The following is a 13,577-nucleotide window of genomic DNA, read 5'->3' on the forward strand; positions in this document are numbered from 1 at the left end:
TTACAAACATTTATTAGCTAGGAAAAAAGCATTATTATGACACTAATCAGGATCAAAACACATCAATATAGGCACAAAAGCACAAGAAGTTGTTTCATACGAGACTTGTTGCGTAGGAGCTTGAAGGAAATTGCAACACATGATTATACACATCGTCTAGAAAAGAAAATACAAAATCAACGATAAATTCTTTTGATATGGTTTGTCACACCTTTTAAAGTGGGTATAGTAATCCAAATATTTATGTTATATCAAATCTGAATGATTTACATAGATGATTTTATACTACTAGATGATTCTAGAAAATATCAAGATTTATATAGATGATCCTAGAAGATATCAAGTATGAGTTATTTCCAATACCGTTTACGTTTGCAATTGTAACTATCAGTTTTTCACTTAAGTGTAAACCATTAATTGAATGACAATTTTAATTTAGAGAGAACTACTAATTGTAATATGAAATATTAATGTTACTTGGATCAATTAAAAGTTTTTTGTTAATTGTATATCCTTGCGCATTATCCGTAGAAATTGTTCGTATAGAGTAATCAATCAAATCTTAATCAAGTTACACCCTACATTAACGTGTTGACAAATCACGACTTTAACGTGCTATCACCGAACTTCCTCAGTTGATTTTTATTTTAATCAAGAGTCAAGTACAAATACAATTACTTAACTCAATATTGAAGAAACCTCGACCCTCTTTTACACGAGTACAAACACTGCCTAAAACCCAATTTCTAGCAAAATCAAACTCTGCTCCTGAATCTAGCAACACAGAAAAATACGGTAAATTTCTCTCTCTTCTTCCTTAAAAATTCTGGGGATTTCTGGGTTTTGTTAATTGAGTTGACATTGTTGATTTTTTTGTTGCAAAGATGGCTGAAGAGTCGTCAAACGCATCGAAATATGTGAAGTTGACCAAAGCTCAAGTCTCTGCTGATGAAGATATCACCCCTGGTGAACTCAATCAAGCAATACCCAATTCACAGGTATTGAATTTTCGTTTTAATTTCACTTTTAATTTTGATTTTTATTAGTTTTATTGGAATTTAGATGCAACCCTTTTGGAATTACCACTTGATCTGCGAAACCCATTTCTTGAATTTTGATTAGTTGATTACCCTAATTTCTGTTGGTCTTTCTGTTTGATTGTAACCGTCTAACCGATTGTATGATTGTATAATTTTTGTTTTGTGAGTGTAATTTTGCATGTTCTGCATTATGTGTAGATGTGGGTTTTGACTGAATTCTGATCTTTTGGAAGTAATGTATGTGATAGTTATGAAGTTATAGTTTATACAATGAGCACTAGAAGATCTTTATGTCGAACGAGGTTTGATTTGCTAGATATCTAGCAGTACATTGGTATATTGGATTTTGGAGAAATTTTCATATGACTTATTTGTTGTTCTAGGGTTAGAAGTTGATTGTTCTTGTTTAGTTTTTCGAGTTTATTTTATGGTATTAAACGATTGGGCGAAGCCAATATTATGGGGGAGGCTGGTCCGTCTGCCATATACAGGCACAGTTATTCAATTGTGACTTTAAGCTTCATCATTGCTTCTCTATGAGGATATGCTGTTGTTGGGCTTAAAATTTGGAATTGAATTGAAGTTGTTTAAGCAGTTTTCGATTTTGTTTGAGGAATTTCTACTTGTAATATTAGCTAGCCACTTTTTTCCCTAGGTTTCCTACGTTTTGTACCTGGTCTTCACTCTTCAGTCCTTAGCAAGTATTTGGATATAAGATGCTGGAAATTTCAACGGGATTCGTTTCTACTATCAAATTTCTTTTCTTCGTATAAAATCTAATCACTGAGTTGGTGATGCACAAACTTTGATTGTACTATGCTGATATGAGATCCATGCCTCATTGTGGTACTAGGTCCACAGTATCTCTCAAGCTTAAGAAAAGCTTTTCAGACCTGCCTTTGTAACCTCTGCTTCTTTTTAAATTGCCTGCCTTCTAGCTTACATTAATTTGCAACACCGAGACTTATGATGTAGTCAAAATAAGGCTGAAATATTGACCAGCTTTCTTTCCATTATATATTAAGGATCCTTATGACAACTTTTCCTTTAAGAATAAAACACCAAAGATAGTCAAAGTAGAGAATGTAGATAATGCAAAAGTCCAAATGCTGCTAGTAATAAAAACGCAAAGTTTTTGTTATTTGCTACTGCGTGAAAAGTCCTCAAAATCCCTTTTGTTTTTAATGATGCATTAAAGAACAAAATAAACTTGTTATAGAAGCTATGAAGTTATTTTAAATTTATGAGGCATCGTTAAATCAATTTCCTGTGATCTAGGAATAGTGTATTCTAATTTTACAAGATCCTGTTGATGCTTCTTGACTCTACAGGCAGTCAGTTCTTGGATATGTAGAGCTGCACTCCACTTTTTCTTTTAACGCTTCTGCTTTTGGTTAATTTTCCAGTTGCATGTTCACAAGTGTAGCGAGTGTGGGCAGCCTTTACCTGAAAGCTATGAGCCTCCTGGTGATGAACCTTGGTCAAGTGGGATCTTTGGGTGTACACAAGATACTGAGAGTTGTAAGTTCTCAAATATGCTTCTGCTTCTTGTTTTGAAGTTATTGTATGCATATGTAAATAATCGGCATCCCAAATTTACTGTGATGCTAGTAATTTAGCAATGGTCAATGCACGTGAGTGAGAATAACGAGCCTATCAATTTTCATTCACAAAGCTGAAGAATTATAAGAGGTTAGAACTTCTGTATAGATAATGGAGACATGATGTAAGCGGTCTCCTTTAGGCAACATGATCTCGGTCCATCCTCATCATCTGTCATAACCAGAGGGCGGGCAGTAATGGAAATTGTGGATCCCAAAATTGTCAGTAATGTTTATTTATAGACTTAAGGGAGGAGAGAAATGCAGTATGAGGTGGATTTCTTTGTAGCCCTGGCCTAATAATGTTGTCATATACTTATATGTTCGAACTTCTAATAGTATGTTAATGATGGCAGAATTGCACTAAATTTATGAAGCTGTCATTTGAATGTTATGGATTTTGTAAGTTTAAAATGAGAAGCTGTAATGGAGATCATTGTAATGAAAATATCTCCTGCACCAAATGGCTAGGTTTGATTTCATTAATATTATACTGGCTGAGTGTCCTACATGCCTGAACTATATGTCCCCAGCAATGCTTGTACTGTTAATCTGTTACATACTTCCATTATCTATGCTGTAGCATACTATTTACTATCTGGCTTAAATGTGCACACAGTTGTTCTCAGTGTACTTTATATTCTTTTGCAACCCCTATTTAGGTATTTGAATTCCTCTTTTCTGCCAATTAGGTTGGACTGGGCTTTTCTGCCCATGTGTCTTATTTGGACGTAATGTAGAAAGATTGAGAGATGATACCCCATGGACTACACCATGTGTTTGTCATGCTGTTTTTGTAGAAGGTGGTATGGCACTGGCTGCTGCCACTGCTTGGACTTATGGTATCGACCCAAGAACAACATGTCTGATTTGGGAGGGATTATTTTTCACTTGGTGGATGTGTGGCATATACACTGGTCTTGCTAGACAATCCTTGCAGAGACAATATCATCTCAAGGTGATTTCCTATTCCTAATTTCATTCAATTTGACGTGATATTGATTATCAGTTATTTTATTCCTGTATGACTTTCCACTTTAATTAGTACCTATTCTTTTGACGCGTCCTGTAACTTGGACCAACAAATTTGTTATTAATTTACTTCATAGGCACTTCTGTTTGTGCTTTTCTTTCGAATCATTGGTGGGGTTGTTACTGATAAGGTTTTTTTTTTTTTTTTTTTTTTTCATTCCTTTTCCCCCCTTCATTATCAATAAATTTAGGAAATTTTGTCTAAAACCACCCGTCAAAAACTGTTTTTTGTCAAAAACCACCCACTTAAAAATATGTTGTCTAAGACCACCCAAATACAATTTTTTGTTGTCTAAGACCACCTGATTCAACTTTCCGACCTTGACTTCAATTCCCGGCGTTGACCCCGGGCACGTGACTACGCACGTGACTTTAAATCATCCCCCCTTCCCCTTTTTTTTTCCCCTCGATTTTTTTTGCGTACCCTGTATCTTTCTCTCTCCTCTCTCTGTTCTACCTCCATTGTTAGCCCTTAAATCTGAAATTACTATCCCCCATTGTTGAATAGCAACAACATCCTTCGATAATCCCTAATTTTTGATTTAAATAACAAGGTTGTGAGGTTAGTTTTGGGGAATTAGCGTGAGGACATGGCAGAGTGGTCTTGGTTTTCAAGGCATGGCGAGGTATTTGGGGTGGTGGGTCTAAGGTTATGAGTGATGGGGGGTAGGTTTTTAAAGTGGTGTGGGTAAATTTGGGGAAAAGGAGAAGAGCGGTTGTGGTGGGTTTTTGATTAGTGGGCTTAGATCTGGAGAAGGGGTGGATTAAGGTGGTGGAGGTGGTTGCATTTTCGACTTTTCGTGATTGGTGGAGGTGGCTGCGTTTCGTGGCTGGTGGGTGGGTTTTCCTGGGTTAGTTTCCGGTGAAGGGTGGAATTCGCTTGGTTTTGGGGTGCTTGTGGCGGTTGTGACAGTGGCTGGGTTAGTAATGGTGGTGATGTGGTTTGGTGGGTGGTCAATAATAGTCACATGCAAGTTACATGCCCCAAGTCAACACCGGAGTTAATGGTCAATGTCGGAATGTTGAGCCAGGTGGTTTTTGACAACAAAAATTTGTATTTGGGTGGTCTTAGGCAACATATTTTTAAGTGGGTGGTTTTTGACAAAAACCAGTATTCAGCGGGTGGTTTTAGACAAAATTTCCATAATTTTTTTTTGTATTACACTGTTCAATTTTAAGTTCTGCAACTAACGCTGCCCACAAATCTTAAATAGTGGGTTTAGGCAGATCAAATCCTGTGCTATAACTTATTTTAGAAAACTTACAAAATATTCAAGGTTTAGTAAGATTCAGGAAATTTCAGAAATGATCAGATGATACTCCATATTATTCAAGTGAAGAATTGGGGAGTGAGGCTCAGCTTCTTGTTGATCACACTAGATCTTTTGTGTTGTGTGTAATTTCTTGTTATTTGACATAATCTATTCTGTAATACTGAAGTGCTCACTTCAGTATAGGTCTTCATTCGTGTTTTATTTAATTATTTCTTTTATTTTTGGGATGGAAAGGGTCATTGTTGTGTGATATCCTCATTTGTTTCTGTCATGAAATGCAGAACTCCCCATGTGACCCATGCCTTGTGCATTGCTGCATGCACTGGTGTGCCTTGTGCCAGGAGCATCGGGAGATGAAATCTCGCCTCACAGATGATGTCGCCATGCCCATGACCATTGTCAACCCACCGCCTGTTCAAGAGATGAGCTCTGACAGGGAAACCTCAGCCAATTCTACTTCTGAAAAGAATGACGATAAAGATGGTGTTAAAATAGAGATGCAGGCTCTATAGTTTTCGTTATAGCTCTGTACCCAGTACTGTAAAAAGACGGAAATTATGCGGCAAAACTTCATCAAAACTTGGTTTGCATAAACCAAGGGCTTTAGGTTATCTCTTGTGGGTGAAGCTATTATATATGGAGTTTTATGCTGTTTGAAAGCCCTTTTTTTTTTTTTTTTTTTTTTTTTTTTTTTTTTTTTTACCGTGTACTAGGAATCCACAGGCTTTCGATTGAGAAATTTGGCACTTCTGGTGCCTTTTATTTTGCAGTTGCGTAATTTGCATTCGAGCCTTTTTTTTTTATTTTGTTTGATTTTTTTTTTTTTTTCAATGTTCTGGTTTTTTGATGGCCAATATAGCAAAGCTTTGTAGATAAGTGAACATATCCTGACTTGCTAAATTAAGAGTAAAATCTGGAAATTCTTCAAGCCAAACAATGAACTACATAATTAAAAGTTACTACATAATTAAGAGTAACAATTACTGTAAGAACTACAAACACAGCATAATAATTCGTCTATTATCTAGCTATGTAAAGCTTGATCTTTCAAGGAGATTTGATTCAGCATAATGCTTTTATGAACAATACATATACTTAAATCAATTTTTGGAAGGCGTATAAGTACTTAACGTCATTTTGGTAGGAAACAAAAGGTCTCTTGGCTATTTTGAGAAAAGTTGACATGTTTTTGGTCAAAATTAAAGGGTCAAAGTGTCATACTCGTGTCTCGAGAGAGACACATAAAGTTTAGTAGGAGAAAGAATAATGGAGAAAAGAGTGAAGATAGATGATATTTGAATGTCAAATTCAAAACTGGTTCAAATTCTCATTTGAAATTTCAAAGTAAGTAAAAATCAAGACCCTAATCACTCGACCAATAACATATTGCTAGCTCAAAATGTATATAGTCATCCTTAAAATGACTACCATTATATTTAATTTTTTATTAGCTAATTTTGATTTTTTTTAATGTTAATTAATTATAAGTCATTTATCTTATATTTTTGGAATCTACTCCATATTGATTAATTTTGAAATAATTTTTGTATTGTTTTTATAATTTTTTAATTAATTTCAAAAATTTGTTTTTATTATTAGTGAAATTAAAAAGTAATTCATAACTTAATTTTAAAAAATTTAAAAAATCAAAAAATAAATTTAAAAATATGAATTAACATTTATAATTATTTTTTGACATAAAAACTAAATAAAAAAAAATCAGCCAATAATAAATGTGTATAATAATAGTCATTTTAAGGATGACTGCTATAGAATTTTACCAAAAGCGAATACTAGTCATACTAATACTTAATAAAGAGACGAAAAGAGAATAATAAATGATGTTTAATTTGCCGATTAACAATAACAAGGCTCAACTTACATAAAATTCATGAAACTCATGTGTAGTCTTATCAAGCACATTATAAATTTGAATGATGCTTAATTTTACCAATTAACAGTAACCTACAAATACCAAACACAATATGCTCATTTCAACAAGATTCTCTCCTTATCCTTAAACCCCTCTATCAAAATGCCTCCAAAAACCTTCTCAATCTTCCCTTCTCTTCCCTCTCTTCCTCACCAATTCCAAAACCCCTTCTCAAATTCCCACCTCCATTTCAAACCCCACCTTCCCAAATTCTCCCTCATCAAATGCAGTGCTACAGCAGCTCCAAATTCAGACCCTCAACTCCATGGAAATCCCCAAAACCCACCAAACCAAGTTCCAATTTCGGGTTCCGAAACCCGAACCGAAGGCGCTGGAGCTGCCGCTCCCACCCGGGGGCAGCTCTTTCTGGAGCACCACCAAGCTCAAGCTGCTTCAAAATTGGTTCTTGCTGCCAATAAGAAGAGGAAGAAGAAAGAGAAGTTAAGTGGGTCATTTAAGGGATTGAATTCGGTTGATTGTTGTTATGGTTGTGGAGCTCCTTTGCAGATTCAGGAAGTTGATGCTCCGGGTTTTGTTGACCCGGATACCTATGCGCTGGTATGTGTAGTTCTTTAAGTTTGATGAACATGATGAAATTAGTACTATTTTAAGTTAGTAGTTCTGTTTGTGAATTGACATGTGTTATTCAAATTTGTGTTACTATTTTGTTGGGTTTTTGTGAAATTCCAGTTTTTTTTTTTGGTTAATTGGGAAAGTTGGGGTGGGGGGATTGGACAATTGATTGAGGTGATAGTGCGTTTGGTATGTACTTCTATTTTTGGATGTAGTTGTCACGTTGCTAGTTCAAATTATGCTATCAATGTGACTACTATTAATAGGATTTAGTTGTCATGTTGCTAGTTCAAATTACGCTATCAATGTGACTTTTAATACTAGATGGTGGGCGTATGTTGTATGATCGCCATTGCAAAAGCAGGGTTTAACTCATAATTGCTTGCCCAAAGTTTACTGTTTGTTGATATCTGGGCTTCCTGTACCTATATATGGCAGCCATTAGGAAAGTATTGGCAATTGGCAAATGGATAATAGATAGTGGATTATTTTAAAGTTATTTGTGATCTAAGATTTTATGATATTTGATACAATCATGTTGAATGTTATGTTGGGGTACTTGTAGACTGATTGATGAATGAGCTAGAGCCTAGAGCACTGTATGATAATTAAAGCTCGCCTAAGATATTTAAAGTTCTTAGACTGTACTGTTTCTGTTTGGACTCAGAAAAAGAAGCATCGCCAGCTCAAAACTGTTATTTGTGGGAGGTGTCGTCTTCTTTCACATGGACATATGATTACTGCTGTTGGTGGGCATGGAGGCTATGCTGGAGGAAAGCAATTTGTTACTGCTGAGGAGTTACGTGATAAGCTTTCTCACTTGCGCCATGAGAAAGCGTTGATTGTTAAATTGGTAAGCTTATCAGAATGCTCACTAACCTTGTTTCTGGCATGAGTTGTACTCTTTTTGCCAACTGGCCTAGAAACTTCTTGTTTTATGTATATATTTAACACCCCTGGTCTCATCTTTGCTAAGGATATATGAATAGCCTTTACTTTTTCCCTAGATTAGTGACAAACCCCTCCCCTGGCTTTTGAGCTCAGGTGGGTGCCGTGGATCTTCCTCTATAGAGTCTTCTTTTAAGTTTAAGTGGATATGTCTAAGGGCCAGCTAAAGGTTGGCTGTGTACTTGCTGCTATATTAGTATATTATGATCAATTGTGCTGTTGTGCCTTTGAACTGCTTACATATTCCCTAAAAAAGGCAGCATGATCTTTATGTATTATGTGATGAAAGTAATGTTCTTGGTCTGAGTTTGTAACTTTGTAACCAGAGTTTACCGCTGCTTATCTTGTCTCTACAATGTGTCTATATTGTTGAGCTATGATGAGAAAATTAAAAGCCATTAAAACCCTGTAAATGGAGTGATCAATGAAGCATCAATTTTCTAACCATAAGAAAGATCTTCTCCGCTTCTCTTTTAAACATTTGAAAAAAAGCAGTAATATAGGCCACATTTGGTCAAAGTTTGTGAATGCTGACTGTTACTCTGTCAATATAGTATCAGGTTAGACTGAAATTTAAATGTTTCTTTAGATTTGCTTCATTTAAAAAGAATCATACGGTCATATCGTTTAAGATATAATTAAAGCATATGGTGCTTACTAGTTAAGTAGGTATGAGATGCCTCAAGTGGTCAATAAAATTAATTAATTAAATCTTGTAGGTGGATATTGTTGACTTCAATGGCAGTTTCTTGTCTCGTGTGCGTGATCTTACAGGTGCAAATCCAATAATATTGGTTGTGACCAAGGTAATAATTTCCCTTCTTGAGATCCCGATTGAGTGTAGTAACACTTATACTGCTAGCTTTTTATTAATTCTTATACTCACCTCCATTCAGATTGATCTCCTTCCTAAAGGGACTGACATGAATTGTGTTGGTGATTGGATAGTTGAGGCTACTACAAAGAAAAAACTCAAGTAAGTTTTACATTGCTCAAGTCCAACTTTAAAGAACTGTCAAGGATTGATGTATGGGAAATGTTACTTGTAACATGATTTTCATTTTTAGTCAAAGAACTCTCAAGGGTTGATGTATGTGAAGAATTCTTGTATATGATCTAGGAAGTGATTTTGGGGTAAACACTTTTGTCACACTTTTAGTTGTGTTTACTGAATACTGATGGTCAGTTTGCTTCCCTCTGCACTTGTTCTGTTTTCTTTTGTTGACTCTTGAGTTGACACAGCTGATCTGCTATCTTCATATATAGTATCCAATGAGATATGCTGGTTGTAATCTTTGAGGTGATGTTAATGCATTAGTTCAATGAGGGCAGCTTCGCTTGGCAATAGCTAGTGTCTTTTGACTATGTTCCCTAGTTACTATTATAGTACTTGATGTTTCACAGGTCCAATATCATATTTTTCTTGTCCGCCTTCTCTCTCTCTCTTTTTTTCTCGATTAGTGTGTGGTCTTCTTGTTAGTTGTTACTCCGTTTAATCTCTAATCGAGTTTGTTTATATTTCAGTGTCTTAAGTGTTCACCTAACAAGTTCAAAATCCTTGGTTGGAATATCTGGAGTTGTTGCTGAAATTCAGGAGGAGAAAAAGGTTTGTTGATTTTCTTTGATCTGCATTGTTTGATCAAATTGGTGAAAGCTGTGAGAGTTAGTCATGTCTTTACTCTCAGGCAGAGGCATTTTGTGTAGCATTTGCATAAATGCTCTAGAGTCTAAGTCAGAGGCTGCAGTAGTTGTGGAGTCTGTGGTAGTAGGTCGTGTAACCATTTTTTTTTTAGTCATTTGAATATATATTCTTAGGCAGCTTTTGTATAAAATTTGTAATTTCAGAGGCATTGCCTTTGTGTGGTGTCCATATCCAGATCCATTTTCAGTGAAAAGTTTTGCAATATCCTCAAAATCAACATTGCTAGTTAGGAGTATGAAAAGCTACTGGAATTAGACTTGATCAATATTATAGCCTAAGACGTAAGAAGCACAATTTTATCTGCAAATCTGAGACTTCTATTCTGTTCTGTTTCTCTGCTAATTCTCAGTATTGATGGTTTCTGTTTCCTTTGCAGGGACGGGATGTATACATCATGGTTAGTAGGTTCCTTGATCTCTACGTTGGAGCTAATATGCAGTGTAAACAGAATCTTGACTGGCTTTGTTTTACTTGCCTCTTGCTTATTTGATACAAGACATGCTAGCCATGTGTATATAGAACGCAATTACACTTTAGACTTATTACAAGCAAAAAGTTAGAATCTCCAGCAAAAAGACTTTCTCTTAAGAAAATAATTATTTCAAGAATACTTCCATGCCCAAGATTGTTGGGGTTCAAACTCAATTGAATCCTAATAAAAAAAATGAGGTGTACACTTCTTATTTAATAGCTAAAATTTAGCTCTATTGGTTTTTTTTTTTTTGTCAATATAAGTCAGTATCTATCATACAGTTGCAAAAAGGTTTGATGTCAGTATAAATGATGATTCCTTAAATTAAAAATTGGCTGAATCCAGTTTGTTCAGAAGCTCATTTAATAATTTGCATAAGTAGTATACATTTTGTATGTCAGCTTTTGGCATTTGTTTCCAATGTTATACTTCGTAAGAGTTTGTCTAACTCAGAAAGACAATGATTAGCAAAGTGCTGTACTATGAGGTTATTTTTGAAAGTTGACATCCTAAGATGAAGCATTAAGAATGGAAGTCAAAAAACATTAAGAATGGAACTCAAAGTGACTTCTTTCTTGGATATAGGGACTGTATGGTACTCTAAAGAGGAAAAAGTAGTGTTTTGCAAAATTCAAATGTATTATTATCTTGTATAGTTGTGATTTTACTTTTTGTGGACCATGGCGAGGGTGGTGTAGTTCTGTGAAGAAATTGGTGGTTTTCATGTGCTATATCTCAATATTATTATGTAATCTTGAGATTCTGTACTATTTTTAATAATCTTCTGTTTTTGTAGGGCTCGGCTAATGTTGGAAAATCAGCATTTATCAATGCATTACTAAGTAAGTTTGTAATCTTGGTTGCTTTTTGTTTCAAGTCCTTTGGCTATGTCCAAACTTTTGAAATTATGGCTTGTTTTTGCTTTACTCTTCTATTAGCAGTAGAAAAATTGCTCTTTTTATCATGAATTCCCAATAACTTCTTTGATCTCTTTCCACCCTCATTCTCCTGTTCTTACTATTGAAAAAAAGAAAAACCTTACTGGTTATATTTGTTTTTGGTGCCAAAATTTTCTTCTCATGTCCACCTGCATTTATAATCATTTGTGGTCTTTCAAACTTAGTGATGATGGGGGAAAGGGATCCAGTGGCCGCAGCAGCTCAAAAATATAAGCCCATTCAATCTGCTGTTCCAGGAACTACCTTGGGTCCTATTCCCATTGATGCCTTCTTTAGTGGAGGGGTAAGGAAACACCAAGATGCTTTTTTTTTTTTTTTTTTTTTTCCTTAGGATGCTCTTACTCTGTGATTGTTCACTCAGCATCTTAAGTGAAATGGTACAGAAATTATACGACACTCCTGGAGTGCATCTCCACCATAGGCAAGGTGCTGTTGTTCCCACAGATGACTTACCTTTACTTGCTCCTCGAAGTCGACTGAAGGGTCGATCAATTCCTGTATGTGTATTTGCTGTTGTATTTTTCTCTCCTCTCTCTGCATCTGCACCCATATCTGCTTTACCTAATTAACAAATCATCATATGTTTCAGAGCAACCGAGAAACCATTTCAGGTTCCCGCGGAATGGAGGGTTTCTCAATTTTCTGGGGTGGTCTTGTCAGAGTTGATGTTTTAAAGGTTTAATCTTCACATTTTAGTTGTTATAGTTATGAAATTGTAACGGCGTATCTTGCAGGGCTAAGATGCTTCTCATTCTTACAAATTTCAGGCTCTCCCATGTACACGATTGACCTTCTATGGACCAAAGGCCTTGCAGATTCACATAGTGCCTACAGCAGAAGCTGACGAATTATACAAGGTAATTTTGTAAGCTATTCTTCCAGGACATGCTTTTCATTTTTATCATTGACTACTCAAATTTCAATGCACATTACTAAATGATAAGATAAGCTAGTGTATTGGTATTGTGAATAGAAAAGAAGGAAATGTATTTGTGGGATGGAGTTAATAAAATCTGTTTTATTCCATGCAAGAATGTGGCAATGTAGGCTTCATTCATATACTTGTAATAATTTATGCATGAATATGAATACACTGTCTTGGTTGCTAAATGTTTTGTATGCACTAGTCCACTACTGATGTTGGTCGATGGTTTGTGTTGATGTTACGGACTTATGGTTTCAGAAAGAAATAGGACTTATGCTTACACCTCCGACCAGCAAGCAAAGAGCAGAGAGTTGGAATGGGCTTGAAACAGAGCGCAGGTTGCAGTTAAGATTTGATGACCCAGATAGGTAAGTCGATTACTGTCATTGTTATGGTTTGTGATATTCTTAGGCCAATCTTTCAAAAAAAATTCATCATAATTCATAAATGCTCTAAATTCTAATATCTTCATTTCCTTCCGTGGCAGACCATCTTCTGATATAGCAATTTCAGGTCTGGGATGGATTACCATCGAACCAATTAGCAAAGAGCTCAGGATGTCAGATCCAATTTCTGAACTTCCTGATAATGAACTACATTTTAATGTACACGTTCCAAAACCTGTAGAAATTTTTGTTCGGTCTCCCTTGCCTGTGGGCAAGAGTGGAAGTGAGTGGTACCAATATAGGGAGCTAACAGAACAGGAAGAAGAATTCAGACCTAAGTGGTATTACTGATTACCGAAAGCTGCAATGAACAAGGATCACAAGGGAACAATATACTTGCTTTGTAGAGGCTGTGTTAGCCATTTGTTGTTTGAGTCAATTTTTTTCGCCTAGATAAAGCGAATGTAGTAGTGTAGTACTAGCCACAGGTGAAGAGTATGAAATTTTGTAGAGGATGTATAAGCTTGTCATTAGTTCATAGAAGAAATTTGTACATATACATCTTTGTATCTATTTTGAAAGTGTACAATATTATGGACACACAAATAATTTCAAATTTTACCGGGGAACAAACGTAAGATATGAGATCAAATCTTGTTTATATTGCAACTCTTTGTACCCCCAAGTGGTCACTAAAGAAAACCGATCAAGATCCAATCAAATCTTTATGAT

At 35.5% G+C, this 13,577-nt stretch overlaps 2 protein-coding genes across 2 annotated transcripts; both read left to right on the forward strand.

Annotated features, from left to right (window-relative positions):
• The first annotated feature begins 659 nt into the window (after nucleotides 1–659).
• On the forward strand, nucleotides 660–5,605 carry LOC145581770 (cell number regulator 6-like). Its single transcript, XM_081638796.1, has 5 exons — nucleotides 660–795; nucleotides 885–998; nucleotides 2,447–2,561; nucleotides 3,334–3,599; nucleotides 5,229–5,605. The coding sequence occupies exons 2-5, from the start codon at nucleotides 885–887 to the stop codon at nucleotides 5,457–5,459; spliced, it is 726 nt and encodes a 241-aa protein (XP_081494922.1). The 5' UTR covers nucleotides 660–795; the 3' UTR covers nucleotides 5,460–5,605.
• A 1,328-nt stretch (nucleotides 5,606–6,933) lies between these two features.
• On the forward strand, nucleotides 6,934–13,466 carry LOC145581772 (putative nitric oxide synthase). Its single transcript, XM_081638797.1, has 13 exons — nucleotides 6,934–7,438; nucleotides 8,121–8,306; nucleotides 9,121–9,207; nucleotides 9,298–9,377; nucleotides 9,926–10,007; nucleotides 10,480–10,500; nucleotides 11,372–11,417; nucleotides 11,699–11,817; nucleotides 11,918–12,031; nucleotides 12,124–12,210; nucleotides 12,302–12,391; nucleotides 12,718–12,827; nucleotides 12,947–13,466. Exons 1-13 carry the CDS (start codon nucleotides 6,983–6,985, stop codon nucleotides 13,194–13,196), a joined length of 1,728 nt encoding a protein of 575 aa, XP_081494923.1. The 5' UTR covers nucleotides 6,934–6,982; the 3' UTR covers nucleotides 13,197–13,466.
• Nucleotides 13,467–13,577: the final 111 nt, after the last annotated feature.

Source organism: Chenopodium album, chromosome 15, assembly GCF_948465745.1.
Source record: "Chenopodium album chromosome 15, dcCheAlbu1.1, whole genome shotgun sequence".
Classification (NCBI taxonomy): domain Eukaryota; kingdom Viridiplantae; phylum Streptophyta; class Magnoliopsida; order Caryophyllales; family Amaranthaceae; genus Chenopodium; species Chenopodium album.